Source organism: Vulpes vulpes, chromosome 8 (genome assembly GCF_048418805.1).
Source record: "Vulpes vulpes isolate BD-2025 chromosome 8, VulVul3, whole genome shotgun sequence".
Lineage (NCBI taxonomy): Eukaryota > Metazoa > Chordata > Mammalia > Carnivora > Canidae > Vulpes > Vulpes vulpes.
Genome location: NC_132787.1, coordinates 36,598,997 through 36,622,819, shown reverse-complemented (window position 1 = coordinate 36,622,819; position 23,823 = coordinate 36,598,997). Strand labels below are relative to the sequence as shown.

Here is a 23,823-nt window from a genome sequence, read left to right as displayed (position 1 = left end):
ATACAATTAGATGATTATTTAGATACATATTTTACTTAAGAAATTTTATCATTGGGCATTATATTGTTTACAATTTTCATGGTGGAATACTGTTATGATTCTTTGTATATCATTGTCCATATCTTGTCCCCACTTAGAAAAATTTTAGACATGGAATTACAGAGTCAAAGGCATAAATTGATTTCCATAATTAATAGAAAATGTACTGATATTAAATATGCATATGATGTAGGGTAAAATGCAAAATTCACACAGACTTCAAGTACAAAACTCTAGACTTGGTAGGATACTTGGAGTTGTAGCAGGAAGTAGGAGTTCACTCATCTTTCTTGTTGAGAGAACTAAAGCAGAAGTTTGTGAATCACTGCTTCATTTAGTCCCCCCCTTTTTTTTTTTTAAGATTTTATTTATTTAAAAAAAAAAAAGATTTTATTTATTTATTCATAGAAACACAGAGAGAGAATGAGAGGCAGAGACACAGGCAGAGGGAGAAGCAGGCCCCATGCAGAGAGCCTGACATGGGACTCGATCCAGGGTCTCCAGGATCATGCCCTGGGCTGCAGGCGGTGCTAAACCACTGCACCGCCGGGGCTGACCAATTTAGTCCCTTTTTTAATGCCATTTGTCACTATCTTATGTCAACTTCACCACTCTCACCTGGATTATTGCCACAACTTTTAACTGAATTGTGGTTTTATTTTTAAGTTTTTAAAAATGTCAATTATTACAATTTAACTATATTACAAATACACGTATAGATGCCCACATAATATTCCCAGTCTCTTTTCCCATTCTCGTAATGAAACCACCATCCTGAAGTTGATATATTTTTAAAATATTTATTTATTTATTTATTTATTTATTTATTTGTTTATTTATTTATTTCAGAGAGAGAGAGAGAGCACAAGCATGAGCATGGGGAAGGACAGAAGGAGAAGCAGAGTCCCCACTGAGCAGGGAACCTGAGGTGGTACTCAATCCCAGGACCCTGGGATCATGATCTGAGCTGAAGGCAGATGCTTAACTAACTAAGCCACCCAGGCACCCCACTGAAGCTGATATGTCTTTTCCATTCTACAATTTGAATACATGTATTTGAAATCATAAATAGATAAATCATTGCTGCATAAATATGTAAACTTTATAGAAACAATATTGGAGTATATTTTTCTACAACATTTTTTCCCTCTACTATTTCACGTATAATTAATTTTTCCCCCTCTGCTGAGTCATAATCCATTACATGTATATTTCACAATAGATTTATCCATTATTGAACACTGGAGGCATTCAAACAAACTGCTATAATCATTTCAATAGGATGGACACAAAGTCTCTTTGCAATCTCCTTGTCCAGCTGGGACTTCCTTGTAGCACAGCAGTGAAGGGGTAATTATAAGGAGAAGGGACTACAGAACTTGTAGCAACTCTGAATGCATATCCTTGAACACAAACAGAACTGATCGATAAAAAGCACCTTGTCAAATGCTGTTTGAACCAGGAACACTGTTCTGACAGGTTTTGGGGAGATTGGCTTTAGACATACCATTTAGAACAAGTTAGTGGAACAATCAGGATGTTGCCAACAATAGTAACTATGTCAATATGTTTACAGAAGTACTTTCAAATTATATATATTTTAAAATTTTATTTATTCATGAGAGACACAGAGAGAGGAAGAGACACAGGCAGAGGGAGAAGCAGGGTCCATGCAGGGAGCCCAATGTGGGACTCATCTCGGCGCCCTGGGATCATGCCCTGAGCCAAAAGCAGATGCTCAACTGCTGAGCCACCCAGGTGTCCTGCAAGTTATACTTGTTGAAGAAAGAGCTAAGATCACTGTAATAGAAGACGGTTGTTTTGGTAAAGGTGGCAATGCTTTGGTGGGGCTTCTGCGGTCCCAGCATTCTTGGTAGTCCATTCAGGCTTGAACAAGTGAATATGATTGGTATAGACAAAATTCATAAAAATTCACCTGCAAACCAGTCATCAATATATGAGTTTACAATAAGATTCCAAGGGAAGAGGATTAGCCAGCATAGTATGTTTGATTGAAAAGTGCACATGGAAAACAAGTTATCGTAATATATATTTTGGAAATCAGAGGAAGGGAATTAGCTAAATGATCTAAATGGTGAGATTTATTAACCTCCAGGTGCAAACAGTAGAGGAATTGTAGTCATTTCAGATCATACCTTCCTATTAACATTCTTTAATCAGTCTACATGCTTGCTTGGATAATGGCTTTCTTATTTATAATATCACATGCTAAGCTTTGTTGATTGAGTAAATAAGCTGCTCATTTGATTGGGGTGATCCCAGATTATGTTGGACAAACATTATAAATCATCTTGTAGGGCAGTTTATTTCTGAAGTAAATTATCTGTTTTATTTCACTGAGGGACGCCTGGGTGGCTCAGTGGTTGAGCTCCTCTCCTTTGGCTCAGGGCGTGATCCCAGGGTCCGGGATGGAGTCCCACATCAGGCTCCCTGCAGGGGGCCTGCTTCTCCCTCTGCCTGTGTCTCTGCCTTTCTGTGAATAAATAAAATCTTTTTTTTTTAAAGTTTCATTTCATTGAAGTGATATTTATTTTTATACACTATCATTTTTTGATGATATATATTTACTGAACTTTAGGATCAGCATAACAATAACTTCTTGAACAATATGTTTGAGGGCAGCCCCGGTGGTGCAGCAGTTTAGTACTGTCTGCACTGCAGCCCGGGGTGTGATCCTGGAGACCTGGGGAACTGGGATCGAGACCTGCGTGGGGCTCCCTACGTGGGGCCTGCTTCTCCCTCTGCCTATGTCTCTATGAATAAATAAATAAAATCTTTAAAAAATAAATAAATACAGTATGTTTGGGGGAAAAACCTGGTTATTCAATCTTCTCCTGGATTGAGTTCTAGGTAAATAGAAATTTACTGTAAATGGCACACCTGGGTGATTGAGTCAGTTAAGTGTCTGCCTTTGGCTCAGGTCATGATCCCAGGGTCCTGTGATTGAGCCCTATGTGGGGCTTCCCCACTCAGCAGGGAGTCTGCTTTTCCCTCTCCCCATCTGTGCTCTCTTCTCTGTTTCTCTCTCTCTTAAATAAATAAAACCAAGGAAGAAAGAAAGAAAGAAAGAAAGAAAGAAAGAAAGAAAGAAAGAAAGAAAGAAAGAAAGAAAGAAAGAGAGAAAGAAATTAAGAAATTTACTGTAAGGACTAGTTTTGGTAAAACAGGTAATCTAATCCGAAAGTGCTTAGGAAAAAAAAACACAAAACGCTTAGGAGATATTGAATTTGAGATTTAAAAAAAAAAGATTTTATTTATTTATTCATGATAGACATAGAGAGAGAGGCAGAGACACAGGCAGAGGGAGAAGCAGGCTCTATGCAGGGAGCCCGACATGGGACTCGATCCGGGACTCCAGGATCACACCCTGGGCCAAAGGCAGGTGCTGAACTGCTGATCTACCCAGGGATCCCCTGAATTTGAGATTTTAGAAGAGAGATGGACAAAATCAAAATGGTTTCTTTAAATCAACTGGCATTAAAATATTAGAACAGAAATAGGTAATTATAAAATGCCATCATACTACTGTTAGTGGTATTTTTTTTAAAGATATTTATTTATTTATTTATTTATTTATTTATTTGAGAGAGACACAGAGAGAGGCAGAAACATAGGTAGAGGGAGAAGCAGGCTTCATGCAGGGAGCCCAATGTGGGACTCCATCCCCGACCCTGGGATCACGCCCTGAGCCAAAGGCAGATATCTGCTCAACCCCTGAGCCACCCAGGCACCCCTGTTAGTGGTATTAATCAAAGTATTAGAACAGTGAAAATACTAAAGAAGGAATACTTTCAGACTAGAATGGGGGAAAAAAAAGTAGGTGTGAATAAAATTTAAAGTAAATAATAAACAATTGGGTCTATGTTGTGGTAATTCTTTGACATGGAGCATGTAATTAAGTAGAGTCATATCTGCAGAGAATCCTCTGCATTTAAGGGAAAAAATTCAATCTCTCTCAGAACTCCTTGACTTCTCATTTCTCTGGGGCATTTCAACTGCCTTGGGCTGCTTTATTGGTAGGAAAGTGAGCGCTGACCTTGGTGAGTTATTGTCACTAGGGGTGGGGTGGCAAAAGAGTGTGGCCTACAGAAAACCACAGAGCGGTTGGAGGAACAATGCTGAGGTTGGTCAGCTGTACAAAAGGCCAGTACATCAGTTCACTCTTATACATATATATTCCAGAATTTCTGTCTCTGTCCCCACACCTGTCATTTCGATGAGGAGAACAAAGGTGAGAGAAATGGAGCCAAAATCAATCTCCTTATGAAGCAGGAGAGCTTGGTTCTTGTCTCATGGAGTTAAAGGATGAATCTCTCAGACAAAGGAGAGTGAGTAAATCGATAGTTTATTAAGTGAGGATATAGAGAACACTCTCAGGAGTGAGAAGGGTCCTGACAGGGTTGCCACTGTAGGTTTTTTAGACTGGTCTTTTATTGAAAACTTGACCGGGGAGCTTGCGGCCTTGAGATTCTTGTGCGGTCTTGGTTTGAGCAAGGACTGTTGAGAACACCCTTACTGACTGGTCTGGTCGTTTTCTGTGATTACACTGTGGCCACCAAAGAAAAATACACCCTAACATCTGGGGTCAGGTGGTCTGGTTTATTCCCTTATCTCTGGTTTTCTTATATCAGCATTTTAGAAACTTTGTTGTGTGAGCCTGATTCCATGGCCCCCTATCCATCTCTCCCTGCCTAGTCCTGTCTCTTACCCACTTACAGCTTGCAGCCCAGTGACAGAGACCTGAAATGTGCAGAGTGTGACCTTCCATAAAGAACCCATGGCTGCCTTAATGCCTTCATGTTTATGTTTTATTAAAGACTTGAAGAAACCTTATCTTAACAGCAGCTGGCCCCTCAAGGTCCTGAAGGCCTTGCTTCCAAATTCCTTAGAGACCTACAGTATCCCTAACCCCGGCTAACGAACATATAGTCACTTCTTACAATCTCACTGCAGCTCTTTCTGCCCATGGGTCCTGTCCCCATGCTATAATAAAACCACCTTTTTGCACTCTAAAATATCTCAGGAATTTCTTTCTTTCTTTCTTTCTTTCTTTCTTTCTTTCTTTCTTTCTTTCTTTCTTTCTTCTTTCTTTCTTTCTTTCTTTCTTTCTTTCTTTCTTTCTTTCTTTCTTTTCTTTCTTCTTTTTTGGGGGGGCGGAGTGTTAAAGATTTTTATTTGAGAGAGAGAGAACATGAGCAGAGGGAGAGGGGGAGGGAGAAGCAGACTCCCTGCCAAGCAGGGAGTCCCACCTGGGGCTTGATCCCAGGACCCTGGAATCCTAACGTGGGCAGACACAGATGCTTAACCAACTGAGCCACTCAGGCACCCCAAGAATTCTTTCTTGGCCATTGGGCTCCTTGATCCCACATCAGTCCTTTCCCTGGAGAACGCTGGTCCTGGTGCAGAAGACCCAGATGGCCAGGGGCGCGCCAAGAGCCTGGTCACTTGAGGTCAGTAGGGAAGGGCACAGGCACTGTGACCACGCAGCGTCTGTCCTGTTAGCCTGGCAGCCTCAGAGCAGCTGCTGCAGCAAGTGGCCAGCCAGCCCAGGAGAAGCCCAGTTTAGAGCAGATTGTTCATGCGACACTGGTGCTCTGGGTCGCGGGGAGCAGCACCTGACACTGGCCACCAGGCCTTATTTCCCAGGACCTAGTGCAGTAATTGGCATGTAATAAACAATAACTATCGGTTCTGGGGGACAGGGGGTGGCCACAGCCCAGAGAACTGGTGACCCCTGCCCCCTGACTCCCAGAATAATCATTTCAGCTATTTAAAATTTTTTTTAAAAGATTTTATTTATTTATTAATGAGAGACACACAGAGAGAGGCAGAGACAGAGGCAGAGGGAGAAGCAGGCTTCTCACAAGGAGCCCCATGTGGGACTTGATCCCAGATCCTGGGATCATGCCCTGAGCCCACGGCAGATGCTCAACCGCTGAGCCACCCCGGTGTCCCTAATCATTTCAGCTATTATCACAGAATTTTCTGTGCTTTGCCTGTGAGTAGAATACTTGGAGTCGCTAAGCTCAAAATAAGATGTTGGCTGGTCCCAGAGACAGAGGGTAGCCAAGATTGCAACTGAAAAAAGGTTTGGAGGGAGGTCAGAGAATGTAGAAGGGGTGTCTCTGGATTTGTTCTGTCCAAACACAGTTGAAGAGATAGATCCATGGGACTGCCAGGAGCACTGCCTTCTCTTACTTTTTGTTTAATTGTTTGCTTAGCAATATTAAACAGCAAGCTGGTACAATTATTTTGGGATAAAAATTGTATCACATATTTTGCAACCATTACCTTTGCCATGTTGCAGTGATGTGAAATTTATCTTTCTGAGAAAGATGTGCACAGATCTTTTGGAACCTTACTTGAGAATGGCTGGTTTAGCTATAATCTATATTTTCATCTTTCAAAAAAATAATAATTATGCAGTGATTAATACAGGTAATTGCCCAAGGTCTCCTGGAACAATAATTAAATCAATAGTTATTTTGAAAGGAAGAATATGATAACTGCCAAAGATATCAACAGAATACACACGGAAACTGAAAGGTGGGAGCAAATCTACCTAAACTTGACTCTTGATATAGGGGTCATAAGTTCAATTCCCATGTTGGGCATAGAGTTTACTTAAAAAAAAAAAAAAAAGCTAGAACAAAGGTAGGAAATAGATGGCAGAAATTGAAGATTTATTTACAGGGGGTTGAATTTGTTAATTATATTGCTTTTCTGCCCTCTGCTGATTAAAACAGGGAAGAGTAAGTTATTAAAATACATGATTCCTAATATCTGGAGGATCAAGGGTGTCCTTGAGAACCTGATAAGACATATAGACTCTCCTCCAGAATATAATACACATAAATACAGAATATTTTGCAAATAATTTCAGTTGTTTCATGGAATCCCTGAAGTGTAAACTATAGGATTGTGAAGAACACATTCTTCTTGAGGTTTCTTTCTTCTTTGTTTCATTATTTCATTCTTCCTGGTTTCCTTCCTTCCTTTTTCTTTTTTTCTTAAAGATTTTATTTATTTATTTTTAAATTTTTATTTATTTATTCGTGAGAGACACACAGAGAGAGGCAAAGACAGAAGCATAGGGAGAATCAGGCTTCTCGCAAGGAGTCTAATGCGGGACTCCATCCCAGGATCCCGGGATCATGCCCTGAGCCGAAGGCAGATGCTCAACCCCTAAGCCACCCAGGCGTCCCAAATTCAGTGGTTTTAATAACTATATTCACAAGTATAAATCCATTACAACTGTATAACTCCAGAAATTTTCATTAACCCCCAAAATAAATCCCATTTCCATTAGCACATAGTCCCCAAGTCCTCTCACCGCCTGCCCCCATCCTCTGGCAACAGTAAAGTACTTTCTATCTCTATGGATTTACCTCTTCTGGAAATCTCATATAAACAGAATCAACACGTAGTCTGTTGTGACTGGGTTCTTTCACCGAGGATAATGTTTTCAAGCTTCATCTGTGTTGTAGTGTGTATCAGTATTTCCTTCCTTTTAATAGCTGAATATTATTTCACTGTATGGGTATGCCTCAACTTATTTATCTGTTTATCAGTTGATGGATATTTGAATTGTTTCTGCCTATTGACTAGTATGATCTTTTTTTAAGATTTTATTTTTAATTGTATTCTTTTTTTTTTTTTAAGAGAGAGCACATGGGTGAAGGGGGGGAAGAGGGAGAGAGAGAATATTTTTTTTTTTTTTAAAGGTTTTGTTTATTTATTCATTAGAGGCACAGAGAAAGAGAGAGAGAGGCAGAGACACAGGCAGAGGGAGAAGCAGGCTCCCTCAGGGAGCCTGATGTGGGACTGGATCCCGGGACTCCAGGATCAGGCCCTGGGCCGAAGGCAGGCCCTAAACTGTTGAGCCACCCAGGCATTCCTCTTACAAATAATTATTGTCATGACAGTGTATCATATCTGATAGTTCTGAGTTTTCTTTATATATATAGATATAGATATAGATATAGATATAGATATAGATAGATAGATTTATTTATTTGAGAGAGAGAGACAGAGTAAGTGGGGGCAGAGGGGCAGAGGGAATCTCAAGCAACCCACCCCTACCCCCCACCGCCCTGCTGACACACAGCTCCATGCAAGCCTCAGTTCCACAACCCAGAGATCACAACCTGAGCTGAAACCAAGAGTCACCCAAGGCGCCCCGATTCTGAGTTTTTTTTTTAACACAAAATCTAATCAAAAGTACCCTTAATGACAAACATTCGATAAGAATTCTAATAGAAACAAACTCGAATTATACTTTGCCTTAACTATCGCGTATATGCTTTCCGTGACTGTGTCATATTAGTATCTTCGTGCTGCTATAACAGATCATGACAAATTCAGTGGGTAAAACAATATAAATTATCACATAGCTCTGGAGGTCAGAAATACACAATAGGGCATGCCTGGGAGGCTCAGCGGTTGAACGTCTGCCCTTGGCTCAGGGTATAATCCCGGGGTCCGGGATGGAGTCCCCATCCAGCTGCCTGCATGAAGCCTGCTTCTCTTCCCTCTTCCTGTGTCTCTGGCTCTCTTTCTGTGTCTCTCATGAATAAGTAAATAAAATCTTAAAAAAAGAAAAGAAAAGAAATAGACAATAGGGTCTCACTGGCTAAAATCAAGGTGTCATCAGGCCAGCGTTTCTTTAGGGAGGCTCTAGGGAAAAATCCATTTTCATGCCCTTCCAAGCCTAGAAGCTGTCCTCATCCCTTGAATCATGGCCCTTTCCAGTCTTATCTCTGCTTTCATATTTGCACGGCTTTCTCTCAGTCCGATTTCTTTTGCATCACTCTTATAAGAGTACTTTTGATTAGATTGAGACCACTCATAATAGAAGTAAGATTACTTCTTACCTCAAGATCCTTAACTTAATCACACCTGCAAAGTCCTATATGCCCTTGTAAGGTACTGCACTTACAGGTTCTAGATATTAGGAGGCAGACGTCTCTGGGTGGCTGTTATTCTACTTACCATAAATATAACTTTGAAACATTTGGCTTCTGAAGGACCTTCGTTTATGATGTGGCACTTCTGCTCCTTCTTCAAAACTCTCAGCTGTCACTCCAAACTGCTTTCCTTGTGGGAGTTGCAGCTTATCTTTCATAATTAAGGAATATCTTTTATTTAGGGCTCCAGTATAGGGTTCATGGTACTTGAGATTCAAATTCAGGAGCTCTAGATCTGAGACCTTAGAGGGAGGGAGACTTAGGTCTTGAAAATGACCTCAATTCTGGGAGTCTGTACTGAAACTCAGAGATGTTTGAGCCAAAGTTTAGACAACAGGAGGCAATGGTAATCTGGAACACAGTTTTCACTGTAGTCTCAAGAAAAATGAAAAACCAGAAGTGGACTTGGCCATACACTTAACCTTGGCTTCAAAAAGGAAGGAAGATCATGTGAAACTTGTACATTAATTGCCCAACTCAGAGGCCGAAGTCCTACTGATTTTGCATCTAACAGCGCCCTTCCCCATTCCAACAGGATTAAGGGCAAAGAGCAAAATAAGAGGAAGTTAGAAATAAATAATAGTTAAAAGGCAAGTCCACAGAATCTTCACCAGGTAACATTGAAAGTCTTCAGGTTTTTTGTTGTTGTTGTTGTTTTTTTTTTAGTATTCAGGTTATACAAACAGGTTAATACTCTCTTCCCTTTGTTCTTCCTTTGTGCTCCCTAATAAGGAATGATGGGTCAGTCTTCTCTCAGCCTTCACTCAAAGGAAAGGGAAAAGTTACCAAATTCAGATGTTATCGGGGAAGAACATAGAAATTTGGTTCTCCTTAGTGATTTACCCTACAGGATTAATTATTTGAATCACAAGCTTTGTTATCAAAACATTGATGCAAATCCCCACGCCAATGTCCTTCTTTAATCTGCTCCTTGTTTGTACAATCTAGGTACCCAGTAACTGCCTGACTTGGGACTGAGTCATCCTCTGCTCAAGCCAGGTAGCAGTGATCACACCTGTGACGTTCAGGCATGTTGTTGGTAAGAACAATCAGCACAATATATAGTTCCAGCGGAAATGTCCGGTGACAGAGCACCATGGCTTCTGACAAAGGTAAACTGGACCCAGAGTCTGGCAAACTCTCTATTCTTGAAAAGGGCAAAAACTGTGTGTGTGTGTGTGTGTGTGTGTGTGTGCGCGCGCGCGCGCGCGCGCGCGCAAGCACACTAGCAAGTCTCCTGCCTGTACTTTTGTCCTTAGGCATTTTTCAACTTTTCTATTTCTTAATATATTGATATTATTCTTAAACAAGGTTTATTGTTATTAATACTAACTTTTCACATCCACAAATGATTTTGATCAAATGACACAAAATCAGCAATGCTTATTTCACCATAATATAAAATAAAAAATATAACTGTAATATATATGTATAACTGTTAAATAACAGTTTAAAATAGCAACAGAAATGAAAGAACAAGCTCATATTCATTGATAATTTAAGATTCAGTTACTTAATGTTGGAGAAATTCGTGGGAGAGAGAGGACACTTCAGGACGTGGAAGGAAATGATTTTCAGCTGAAGTGAGATTTGAGCTGGATCCTAAAAGGGTTTCAGAATTTGGTTTGGCAAAAAGGAAGAGAGTCTTGACTGATACAAAGAGCTTGAGAGAATTTATAAAGATCATGTGTGGAAATAAAAGAATAAACTGGTTTTGGCTGAGGTTGTGATCTCAGGGTTGTGAGATCAAGCCCTGCATTGGGCTCTGTGTTCAGCTGGGAGTCTGCTTAAGGATTCTCTCTTTGCATTTCCCCACTACACTGTCTCTCTCTCTCAAATAAATAAATAAAAATATAAAAGTATAAAAGAAAGAAAGAGGAATTTCTGGGTGGGTTGGTGCTTGGGTGTCTGCCTTTGGCTCAGGGCATAATCCCGGGATCGAGTTCTGCATTGGGCCCGCTTCTCCCTCTGTCTGTCTCTGCCTCTCTGTGTGTCTCTCATGAATAAATAAATAAAATCTTTAAAGAAAAAAAGAGAAATCTTTAAAGAAAGAAAGAGTTCAAAGAAAGAGAGAAAGAAAGAAAACAAACCTGGAGTGATATTATAGATGGCTTTTGAGTGCCAAGCTAAGGAAATTGAGCTTGATCTTTTTAGAGAAAATTTTGGAGAATTTGTGAATAGCATAGCCATGACTAAAATAGTGCTTTATTTTTTATTTTCTTTTATTTTTTTAGAGAGGGAGAGGGAAAGAGAGAGTCTTAAGCAGGCTCCATACCCAGCATGGAGCCCAACATGAAGCTCCATCTCACAATCCTGAGATCACAACCTGAGCCAAAATCAACAGTTGAACTCTTAAGCAGGTGCCCCTAAAATAGTGCTTTAGACATACTTAGCTGGCATTTGGCGCCTTTGTGACAACAAGCAGAAAAGACTTGGAAGCAAAGAAACCCATTGGGAGACTTTGCGGGAATAGGAGCATGATGATAGCAGAGGATATATATATATATGTATCAGTCTTAGATTTTAATAACAATATTTTTTACTCCATTATGCTTTTCCTCTACTAAAATTCTCTTGTGTGTGTTGGGGGAAAGACTAAAAGCATTATTTATTAAGTGTCTGGGTAATATCCCTGGCTTTCCTCTGAAGGTGGTCTGTTTTTTCCTCTCAAACCATCCCAACTAATGTGACTGCTATTATTGCCTTGCATCAAAGGGGTATAGATTCTGAAAATATATCTCACTCTTTCTTTTTCTTTTTTCTTCTTTTTTTATAAGATTTTATTTATTTATTTGACAGAGAGCAATAGCACAAGCAGAGGCAGCAGCAGGCAGAGGGAGAGGGAGAGGGAGAAGCAGGCTCCCTGATGAGCAAGGAGCCCTATGGTGGGCTTGCTCCCAGGACCCTGACATCATGACCTGAGCTGAAGGCAGACACTTAAGTGACTGAGCCACCCAAGTGCTCCTCTCTCTCTCTCTCTCTTTTTTTTTCTTTAAGATTTTGTTCATTTATTTGAGAGAGAGAGAGAACACAGCAGTGGGAGGGACAGAGGGAGAGAGAGAAGCAGACTCTCTACTGAGCAGGGAGCCTGATGTGGGGCTTGATCCGGAGGGATTTTGACCTGAGCCAAAAGGCAGACACTTAACTGAATGAGCCACTCAGGTTCCCCTATCTCATTCTTTCTTTCTGAAGTTCTCACTACTGCTTCACCCAGAGTTCTCCCACCATCAATATGACCTTCTTCTATAGGTATGGCCTCTGTTTCTACAGGGCTCCCTCTGAGTGGACCTGCTGCTTCAAAGGCCCCAATTTGGATTGTCTGAGATGTATCCATTCTAAGATATTAGCCACCTTCTTCTTCCTCCATCTCAGTGCTTAAATTCCCTGTACATCCTCTTAAGGATAAGAGGTTTACTCTTCAGGTCACACTTAGGATAGTGTTTCTTGACTCTGTCCTTTTTCTAGATATCTGGTTAATTTCTCTTTTTATTTTTAATTTTTTTTAATTTTTAATTTTTTTTTTAAAGATTTATCTATTTATTTATGATAGACATAGAGAGAAAGAGAGAGAGAGAGAGAGAAGCAGAGACACAGGAGGAGGGAGAAGCAGGCTCCATGCCAGGAGCCCGATGCGGGACTCGATCCCAGGACTCCAGGATCGTGCCCTGGGCCAAAGGCAGGCACTAAACTGCTGAGCCACCCAGGGATCCCCTAATTTCTCTTTTTAAAGGTCTCACACTCCAGAGACACCTGGGTGGCTCAGTCGATTAAGTGACTGACTCTCGATCTTAGGGTTGTGTGATCCAGACCTCTCTCACCCACAACATTGGGCTCCATGCTGGACTTGCAGTCTGCTTAAGATTCTCGCTCTCTCTAAAAAATAAAGACAAGACAAGAGAAGAAAAAGAAAAGAAAAATGTCCCACACTATAGCTAGAATTATAGCTCCCCTCTGGGTAACTTTCTACTATAGTACAAATGCACAGAGAGTGGCCACACACATACGCAGAACTGAGGAGGAAAAAACTTTTCCTTTACCCTCTTAGATTATGTTTTGGGGCCCCTGCAGATTTAAACTACCAAAAGACAGATTAGCAAAAGAAAAGACAAAATCATGTACAAGAGTTCACAAAAATGGGACTCAAAAAGGTGGGTAGTGTTTAGGGTTGTATACCATCTTCATAGGAAAGCAGAGAGTCAGAAGAGCACTTATGGGAACACAAATAAACTTTTAGGAAATAGAGATGGGCCTTTAGGAGAATAGATAGCCATATGATAATTTTGTGACAATATCTGTGTGGGCGTGTATCTTGAGTGGTAAGAGACAATCTCTTCTGGTTGTTCCAGGGAATGGGATTTATGACAATTGATTTATTTTGAGTTTTTTTTGAAAGCCTCTGCTTGTAGGAAAATAAGGGATTTCAGGGCAAGGCAGTCTCTTTTCAAATGTTTTCAAATCCAAATTATTTTTGTGCCTAAGTGGCACATTCTGGACACCTCAACACGTGCACGTGCGTGCACACACACACACACAGAAGGCCTTGGGCAAAATGCCTCCTATTTTGGAGGAAGTCTCTTCCAGGTCTTATGACTCTTCTTGGCTTAAAAACATCACCACAGGGGCACGTGGGTGGCTCAGTCAGTTAAGTGTCTGCCTTTGGCTCAGCTCCTGATCCCAGGGGCCTAGGATCGAGCCCTGCATTGGCCTCTTTACCCAGTGGGGAGTCTCCTCCTTCCCCCCTCCTGCTTTTGCTCTCTCTTTTTCAAATAAATACATAAAATCTTAAAAAACAAAACAAAACACCACCTCAGAGTTAAGGTTTGCCAGGAGGATAGACTGAATGTCCTGCCTGCAGCTCAGCATAGCCACATCACCCTCAGAGGTGGCAGTGATGTATGTACCTCTCTGGCCCACTGAGGAAGGGTATCATGTGGGGGGAACCATCTGCTCTGTGTCTCCTCTTTCTTGGAAAAGAGACTGGTGGGATGCCTGGGTGGCTCAGCAGTTGGGCATCTGCCTTCAGCTCAGGGCGTGATCCTGGAGTCCCAGGATAGAGTCCCACATCAGGCTCCCCAGAGGGAGCCTACTCCTCCCTCTGCCTTTCTCTCTCTGTGCCTCTCATGAATAAATAAATAAGATCTTAAAAAAGAGAGAGACTGGTAATAATGACAATTGAGCCTTTTGATTTATTGGTCCTTTTATCCCATTTCCACAAATTTTATCTTTCAAATAACCAGGGAGCAAACACTTACCATGAGTTCTCATTGAAAAAAAAAAAAAAAATCCATGGGCTTCCAAAAAAAAAAAAAAAAAATGACTTGCATTTCTGTTCTCAAAGTTTTAGTATTCTGTGCTGTGAATACTCTGAATTCAGGCGAGGCCAGTGCTCATTTTATCTCTCCCAAGCTCCGTTTTGAGAGGCATGGACCTCTAAAATCCAGGACTTGAACTTGAATCATCCTTATAAGCTCTCATGGTTCCCAGGACACTTTGAGAATACAATCTGTGGCTTAGAATATAAACTCCACGAGCATAAAGATAGGGATTTGCTTTGGTTCCTGTTCCTGTCCTTCAAAGGCCTACATTTCGTAGGCCTGTCATCAACATTTGTTGAAAGGATGGGGCACCTGGGTGGTTCAGTCAGTTGAGCTTCCAACTGTTGATTTTGGCTCAGGTCTTGATCTCGGCTCAGGTCTCCATCTTAGGGTTGTGAGATTGAGCCCTGAGTCAGGCTGGGTGCAGAGCCTGCTTACGATTCTCTCTCTCTCCTTCTGTTCCTCCACCCCCTCTAGAAACAATAACAACAACAACAATGAAAACCTAAAAAACTAAACAAAATCCCAAAAAACATTTGTTGAAAGCTTAAATAAGTGAAACCCCCACTTTCCCTACACAGACTATAGTTTGCCAGGTTTCAGGGATGACTTACCTGCTGGTCACCAGTAGGCTCTTCTTGGCCATTCTTGATGTCATGGCCCTATGTGACAGCAAAAGGATGGGCACAGGAACCAAACAGGGCTCTTGGCTATTCCATGGAATCTTTTGACTAAAGGAGGATCAGGATTATCTCCATTCCCTGAAACCTTGTGCACTGGGATCTCAGATGACTGGTCATGGCCATGTTGACTCAACTTTTACTTCCTGGCTCCCAATTCCCCTGTTAACATTATTGTTCTTTTCTTTCCCTAAGGGCACTGGTTGTTGGTTCTTGCTCTTCCTCCTTCTGTGTTAGCATGATTCAGAGGGAGAAGTTTGTCACCCTTGAGATCCTCTATGCAGCAGCATTTTGCGGTCAATGCCTTCAGTACCCGCTGGGCTCCAGGTTCTCTTCTATTGGTTCAGTAATATCTTTCTGTGTGTTCTTTGCAAATGTTTTTTCACTCCTGTCACTTATGCAGATGCTTTTTCTCATTCCTCTTGATTTGTGGTTAAATAGGCTCTATCTATGCTCATGACCCTGAGATCAAGAGTCTCATGCTCTACCCACTGAGCTAGCCAGGTGCCCCCAAAGTACACATGTGGTGCCACAACTTCTCTCCACATTACCAAATACTCTTTCCTGAAAACTGTTACTTTGAGGGCACCTGGGTGGCTCAGTTGGTTAAGCATCTGCCTTTGGCTCAGGTCATGATCCTGGGATTCCGGGATCCTGGGATCCTGGGATCAAGCCCCACATCAGGCTTCCTGCTCAGTGAGAGTGGAGAGCCTGCTTCTCCCTCTCCCTCTGCCCCCTCCCCCACTTGTGCTCTCTCCCTCTCTCTTTCTCTCAAATAAATAAATAAAATATTTAAAAATAAATACATTGTTATTTTGAGATAATCATAGTTTAAAACATGCAGCCTTAGGAAATAATAAGAGAGATTCCTTATATACTGCTCAGTTCCCCCCAGTGGTTACATCTTGCAAACTATAGAGTAAGATCACCACCAGAATATTGACATTGATACAATCCACCAGTTTTATTCAGATTTCCCCAGTTTCATTATAGTCTTTTTTGTGTGTGTGTTTAGTTTTATACAATTTTGTCACCTGTATAGGTTTGTGTATCCACAACCACAGTCATATCTGAATGTTCCAACAGTACAGAGACCTCTCATTGCCCTTTTATAACCAAACCCTCCTTCTTCTTGCCCTACCCCTGTTCTTAATTCTTGGGAATCACTGATCTGTCCTCACTTCTAAAATTTTGTCATTTCAAAATGTTATATAAGTGGAATCACACAGAATGGAACCTTATGAGATTGCTCCTCCCTCCTCTAGCATAATTCCTTGGAGATTCAGCCAAGTTCTTCCATGTATCAATGGTTTGTTCCTTTTTATTGCTGGGTAGTATTCCATGGTATAGTCATACCTCAGATCATTTAACCATTCACCTACTGAAGGTCATCTGGGTTGGTTCCAGTTTTTAATATTACACAACAAGCTCATATGAACATTTGTGTACAGCCTTTATGGGAACCTGTTTTCCTATGTCTAAGATAAATGCCCAGGGACCGAATTGCTTGGTTTTATGGTGGTAGCATCTTCAGTTGTTTTCATTTTAGACTAATTTTTAAAAAGTAATCTCTAGGGGATCCCTGGGTGGCTCAGTGGTTTAGCGCCTGCCTTTGGCCCAAGGCATGATTCTGGGGTCCAGAGATCAAGTCCCACATCGGGCTCCCTGCATAGAGCCTGCTTCTCCCTCTGCTTGTGTTTCTGCCTCTATGTGTGTGTGTGTGTGTGTGTGTGTGTGTGTGTGTGTGTGTGTGATGAATAAACAAATAAAATCTTTAAAAAAAATGTTATCTCTATACCCAACATGTGGCTCGAACTTACAACCCTGAGATCAAGAGTTGCAAGCTCTATGGACTGAGCCAGTCAGGCACCCCCATGCTGCTGTTGTTGTTGTTTAAATATTTTATTTATTTATTCCTGAGAGACACAGAGAGAGGCAGAGGGAGAAGCAGGCTCCCCTTGGAGAGCCTAATATGGGGCTCAATCCTGGGACCTGGGATTATGACCTGAGCTAAATGTTGGTAGCTAAAGGTAGCTAAAAGACGCTCAACCACTGAACCACCCAAGTGCCCCTCCATTTTGTTGTTTCTAATTGAGAAACTGCCAAACTGTTTCCTAGAGTGGCTGTACCACTTTCTTTGCATAATGCTGTTCTCCACCACCCCCCTATATATATAATGGATAGTAGTGAGATTCATTCAGTCATTTGTTTAATAAATACCTATTGCTAACCAACATGTTTCAGGCAGTGTGATAGGATCCGGAACAAGATACACATAACCCATATCCCACATAATTTATAATTCAGTGTTATTATAGGCATATAAATACCAATCAAAATATAGCATCATTGCTATGTTGAAGGAAGTACAGAATGCTATGGAAGCACATAGAAATTACACAAGAGCCTCTGAGGAATGACTTTCTCATTGCACTTAATCATTCTTGTTGGAGCATTAAGGAGGATTACTTGGTTTGGGATTGGGTAAATAGATTTCATCAGAGCCCTTAAAAACTTGCTTTTCTTGGTAGCCCAATCCAATTAATACTGGAGAGAATTTTTTTTTTCTTGAGAGAATCTTTATTTTTTTTTTAAAAGGTTTTCTTTTTTTTTTTTTTAATTTTTATTTATTTATGATAGTCACACACACAGAGAGAGGCAGAGACACAGGCAGAGGGAGAAGCAGGCTCCATGCACCGGGAGCCCGACGTGGGATTCAATCCTGGGTCTCCAGGATCGCGCCCTGGGCCAAAGGCAGGCGCCAAACCGCTGCGCCACCCAGGGATCCCTGGAGAGAATCTTTAAACTCCATTTTCTGATTGCAGGTTTGGAAGAGAGAGTTTTTGTTTTTAGCTAAATTTGTGTGTGGGTGTTCTTTGACATGATCATCTCTTGGTCAACAGGTCCTTCAGCTGGAGATGCCACCTTGAGGTAAGAATAATACTATCATAGTGACCATTTTTTTAGAAGATTTTATTTATTTATTCATGAAAGACACACAGAGAGAGGCAGAGACATAGGCAGAGAGAGAGTACTTTACTTTTGTTTTAATAATTACCTTCCAATGGGGCACCTGGGTCGCTCAATGGTTGAGCATCTGCCTTTGGCTCAGGTCATGATCCCAGGGTCCTGGGATTGAGTCCCACATTGGGCTCCCCACAGGGAGCCTGCTTCTCTCTCTGCCTATATCTCTGCCTCTCTCTGCGTGTCTCTCATGACTGGAGAAATAGAATCTTAAAAAAAAAAAAAAAGTACCTTCCAGCTTTGTTCCTTTATTGCTTTACCTTTGTTTCTTCTCTGTTTAAATCATATGATTGTATAACTACTAGTGAAAAATCCAGAGAACTCATCTGTCACTTTGATTTCATCTTTTTGTTTCATACTATATACCCATTTTCAAACATAGCATTAAAGCAGGGGGTCATCTGTCAGGGAATATATTATCTCATGATGGGTGGGAGGATTGATCTATGTAATAAATAAATGTAATACTTTAGGGATGAGTGGAAATATTAGGATGTAATAAGCTGATGACTCAACCATATTACAAAGAAGAGCCCTTAGCACAATCCTGAGTGTCCCCCGAGTTCCAGCTTTGACGCATGGAAAGTATTAAATCTAAAGATGTCATTGGGAGGGGTGCCTGGCTGGCTCAGTCAGTAGAGCATGTGACTCTTGATCTCGGTGTTGTAAGTTTGAGCCCCACATTGGGTGTAGAGATGACTTAAAAATAAAAGCTTAAGAAAATAAATGAATAAAGATGTCATTGGGAGCAGTTTGAATTTTTTTCTCATGAGGAATTAGTATACAGAATTTATTGTGGAAGAATCCTGAGTCTGAATCTCTCTCTTCTTACATTTGGCAACAGAATCTTGTTGGCAATTTGAGGCTTCTATGCCCAAAATCTAGTTAGAGTCCACTATGGCATGAAGATTAACAATTGGGACATGGCATTTCTATGGTGAGACAGAAAGATTAAAATATAAAGAGAAGGCTTATTTTTAAAATTTTTTAAAAAATATTTTAGTTATTTATTTGAGAGAGAGACAGAACATGAGTGGAGGACAGAGAGAGAGGGAAAAACAGACAGTTTGCTGAGCAGGGAGCCCAAGTGGAGCTTGATCCCAGGACCCTGAGATCATGACCTGAGCTGAAGGCAGATGCTTAACTGACTGAGCCACACAGGTGCCCCAAAGAGAAGCCTTTAAAAGAGCAACAAAGACACCTTTATATCTGAATTCAAAATTACCAAGTAATGGATAAAGAGAGTGATAACCAAATAGCATGAGTTGGGAAAAATCTCTTCACTATGCTTGTGAGAGAAACTTTGATAATTCAAAAGGACCTCCTGAGGTAACTGAGAAATAGAATAGAAAAAAAAAAAAGTTTTCTGAGATGTCATGTTTTAGATCTGCCTGGTAGAAGAGGGGAACAGGAAATGATTTCTAAGGTCCCTCCAAAGATAGCATGACCACATGCGAGTGCTTTTTGTGTTTCAGGAGGAGAATTGAACCCTGGGAATTTGAAGGCTTCTTTGACCCCAGAGAACTCCGTAGAGAGACCTGTCTCCTCTATGAAATCCAGTGGGGCACAAGCCATAAGACCTGGCGAAACTCAGGCAAAAACACCACCAACCATGTGGAAATCAATTTTATAGAAAAGTTTACTGCAGAAAGACAGTATTGCCCATCCATTCGCTGCTCCATCACCTGGTTCCTGTCCTGGAGTCCCTGTTGGGAATGCTCCAATGCTATTAGGGGATTTTTGAGTCAACACCCTAGTGTGACTCTGGTTATTTATGTGGCCCGGCTTTTCTGGCACACGGATCCACAAAACCGGCAAGGACTCAGGGATCTCATTAATAGTGGTGTGACTATCCAGATTATGACAGTCCCAGGTAAACACAATAAACAAAGAGTCTTGGGTGTTGATGAGAGACTGTGGTACTGGCATGTTTCAAGGCCAGGAGCTTGATTATCCCACTCTGGAAGTCTCAGAAGTAAAAGTCCAAAATAACATGAGAAAGGACCAGGTCTGATCTTCATAATAAGGAAAATATCAAAAAGAGGACTCCTTTCTCCATTCCTGCCACTATAACCTCTCAGCTGTCTTCAAATAAACTACATTGTCCTATTTTAGGGATTCTGGGGGGAGTTTAGTCTATATCCAACAGCAAATAGACTACTGGGCTTTATCTAAACTATATAAGTAAAAAAAAAAAAACTATATAAGTGAGGCTCTCTTTAAAGTAACTTTCTGCTGTATTTGTTGAATGAACCAAGATTTGTGTTTCCTTAGAGTATGATCACTGCTGGAGGAATTTTGTCAACTACCCACCTGGGAAAGAAGATCACTGGCCAAGATACCCTGTTCTATGGATGAAGCTATATGCACTGGAACTTCACTGCATAATTCTAGTAAGTTACTTTAAGGGACGAGATTCTGATGCCAAAAGAAGCATCCTTCTTCAAACTTCTTTTCTGATAAATTGACATGTACACTCACCATCTGTCATTTATATTGAAATCTGGTTATTTAACTACTTGATCCATCTGAAAAAAATGTGAGAATAAAATGATCTCTTTGTAGGAAGTAAGTGGGAGAAGGAAAAGGATAAACTGGTCTGTGATATATGTGGACTCCATGTTAATTTGATATTACTATTATCATTATTTTTTAATTATCATTATTTTTTTAAATGATTTTATTTATTTATTTGTGAGAGACAGAGAGAGAGAGAGGCAGAGACACAGGCAGAGGGAGAAGTTAGGCTCCATGCAGGGAGCTGGATGTGGGACTCAGTCCGCGACTCCAGGATCACGCCCTCGGCTGAAGGCAGGTGCTAAACCGCTGAGCCACCCAGGCATCCCTACTATTATCATTATTATTACAACACTTACTGGCTTTAAAGAATGGCAGATATTCTCCTTTCCTATATTGGTGTGTGTCATCCTATTGAAGAAATGGAGGTGTCTCATTTGTATTCTCTTCAAAGTTGTTCAATAATCTTTCAACTAATGTTTTAAAATGTTTGTGGTAGGGGCGTTTGGGTGGCTTAGTTGGTTAAGTGGCCAACTCTTTTTTTTTTTTTAAGGTTTTATTTATTTATTCATGAGAGACACAAGAGAGAGGCAGAGACATAAGCAGAGGGAGAAGCAGGTTCCATGTGGAGAGCCCGATGTGGGACTCGATCCCAGGACCTGGGTTCATACCTTGAGTCAGAGCCAGATGCTCAACCGCTGAGCTACCCAGACACCCCAAGCGGTCAGCTCTTGATTTTGACTTGGATCAGGATCTTGGGGTCCTGGGATCCAGCCTCCTGTCAGGCTCTACACTCAGTAGGGAGTCTACTTGAAGATTCTCTCTCTCCCACTGCCACTCCCCAACCCCCGCCCGCCTCCCCGCTTCAACTTTTCTCTTTCTCTCAGATAAATAAATACATCTTAAAAAAATAAAATAAGAGAAAATAAAACAAAATGTTTGTGGTAATAATAGTATCAAGAAAAATATTATTCTAACTTTTTTTCTTCCAGAATCTCCCTCCCTGTTTAAAGATTTCAAGAAGAAATCAGAATCAGCTTACATTGTTCAGACTTACTCTTCAAGACTGCCATTACCAAACAATTCCACCTCCTATCCTTTTAGATATGGGGTTGATACAACCTCTTGTGACTTGGAGATGAATAGAGTGGTTCCTTGCATGACACTGTTTCTGTAGCAGGCACTAAAACCCATGGAAGAGTGAATGCTTTTGGAATGTAGAAATTTTCAGTTTATGTTTCTGTACATCAAAAATGAATCATCCAAAAAAGAAATTAAAAAAAAAATCCTAGTCACAAGAGCATCAAAAATAATAAAATACCTCAGAATAAATTTAACAAAGGAAGTGAAAGGTTAGTACTGCAAAACCCAGGACGTTGATGGAAGACATTGCAGAACATGCAAATACATGAAAAGATAACCCATGTTCATGGGTCAGTAGAATTAATATTATTAAAATTTCCATACTACCCAAAGTGATCTGTAGAATCAATGCAATCTGTATCAAGAAATGGTACTTTTTTTTTTACAGAAATAAAAAAACAATTCTAAATTTCATATGAAACTAAAAAAGAGGGATGCCTGGGTGGCTCAGCAGTTGGGTATCTGCCTTTGGTCAGGGCCTGATCCTGGGATCAGGGATCAAGTCCCCCATCGGGCTCCCTGCGTGGAGACTGCTTCTCCCTTTGCCTGTGTCTCTGCCTCTCTCTCTCTGTGTGTGTGTGTGTCTCTATGAATAAAATAAATAAATAATCTTAAAAAATAAAAAATAAAAAGCTTCTGTATAGCCAAAGAAACAACCAGTAAAATGAAAAGGCAACCTATGGGATGGGAGAAAATATTTGCAAACTACATATCTGATGAGGGGCAAGTATTCAAAATATATAATGAACTCATACAACTCAAGAGCAAAAGAACTAAACAATCTGATTTTAAAATGGGCAAAGGACCTGAATAGATATTTTTTCAAAGAAGATATTCAAATGGCCAACACCTATGTGAAAAGTTGTATATTACTAATAATCAGGGAAATGCAAAACTACAATGAAATATCACTTCACACCTGTTAGAATTTCTATCATCAAAAGCATAAATGATGGGCAGCCTGGGGGCCCAACCAGTTAAACTTCTGCCTTTGGCCAGGTCATGATCCCAGGGTCATGGGATCAAGCCCTGCATCAGGTTCCCAGCTCAGTGGGAAGTCTGCTTCTCCCTCTCCCTCTTCTTCCTTGCTCATGCTCTTTCTCTCTCCTCTCTCAAATAAATAAATAATATGTTAAAAAATAATAAGTGATAACAAATGTTAGTGAGATTGTGGAGAAAAGGGAACAGTTGTACACTGTTGGTGGGAATGTAAATTGATAGAGCCACCATGGAAAACAGTATGGAAGTTTCTCAAAAAATTAAAAATAGAAATACAATGGGGTGCCTGAGTGTCTCAGTTGGTTGAGCATCTAATTCTTGATCACAGGTCTTGATCTCAGGGTCATGAGTTGGGTGTGGTGCCTACTTAAAAAAGAAAAAAGAACTACAATATGATTCAACAGTGTTTTTCCTGAGTATATATCTGAAGGAAACAAAATCGCTATCTTGGGGTTCCTGGGTGGCTCAGTAGGTTAAGCATCTGCCTTTGGCTCAGGTCATGATCCCAAAGTCCAGGGATTAAGCCTTGAGTCAGGCTCACTGCTCAGTGGAGAGTCTACTTCTCCCTCTCCCTCTGCCTGCTGCTCCCCAAACCCCCGCTGTATTCTCTCTCTCTGAAATAAATAAAATCTTAAAAAAAATGAAATCACTGTCTCAAGATATTTGTACCCAATGTTCATTGCAACATTGTTTATAATAGTGAAGACATGGAAACAACCAATGTGTCCATCAATAGGAATGAATAAAGAAAATGTGATGTATATTATATACATACCCACATATATACATATATATATGTGTGTATACACACACGCGAAGATTATATAGCCATAAAAAGGAGGTAATTCTGCTATTTGTGACAACATGGATGAAACTTAAGGGAATTATGCTATTTGAAATAGAAATGACGGATACTATATGATCTCAGTTATGTGTGGAATCTAAAAAATCCAAATTCATAGAAACAGAGAAGATTAGTGTTTGACGGGTAGGGATGAAGGTAGTCAAAGGGTACAAACTTCCAGTTTTAAGATAAATAAGTTCTGGGGATATAATGTACCACATGGTGATTATATTTAACAATACTGTATTGTATACTTGAAGTTTGCTAAGAGAATG

General features: G+C 40.6%; 2 protein-coding genes across 3 annotated transcripts in view; one reads left to right on the top strand and one right to left on the bottom strand.

Moving 5' to 3' along the window:
- Positions 1-9,325, bottom strand: part of DPPA3 (developmental pluripotency associated 3) — a 50,531-nt gene extending 41,206 nt beyond the window's left edge. The window contains exon 1 of one of the 2 annotated variants that reach the window (XM_025995610.2): positions 9,052-9,325. The gene's annotated coding sequence lies outside the window, so the exon portion shown is untranslated. The remainder of the gene's footprint in view (positions 1-9,051) is intronic. The other variant, XM_072766074.1, reaches the window with a different exon arrangement.
- A 243-nt stretch (positions 9,326-9,568) lies between these two features.
- On the top strand, positions 9,569-23,345 carry APOBEC1 (apolipoprotein B mRNA editing enzyme catalytic subunit 1). The gene is made up of 6 exons (XM_025995608.2): positions 9,569-9,640; positions 9,975-10,138; positions 17,925-17,952; positions 19,521-19,918; positions 20,320-20,438; positions 21,555-23,345. The coding sequence occupies exons 2-6, from the start codon at positions 10,123-10,125 to the stop codon at positions 21,702-21,704; spliced, it is 711 nt and encodes a 236-aa protein (XP_025851393.1). The 5' UTR covers positions 9,569-9,640; positions 9,975-10,122; the 3' UTR covers positions 21,705-23,345.
- Positions 23,346-23,823: the final 478 nt, after the last annotated feature.

What these genes read in the sequence shown, in the direction of transcription:
- APOBEC1 (XM_025995608.2), top strand. An exon ending in CCAGATTATGACAGTCCCAG is followed by an intron (nt 19,919 to 20,319) that starts GTAAACACAATA and finishes GTGTTTCCTTAG; the next exon opens with AGTATGATCACTGCTGGAGG. An exon ending in AACTTCACTGCATAATTCTA is followed by an intron (nt 20,439 to 21,554) that starts GTAAGTTACTTT and finishes TTTTTCTTCCAG; the next exon opens with AATCTCCCTCCCTGTTTAAA.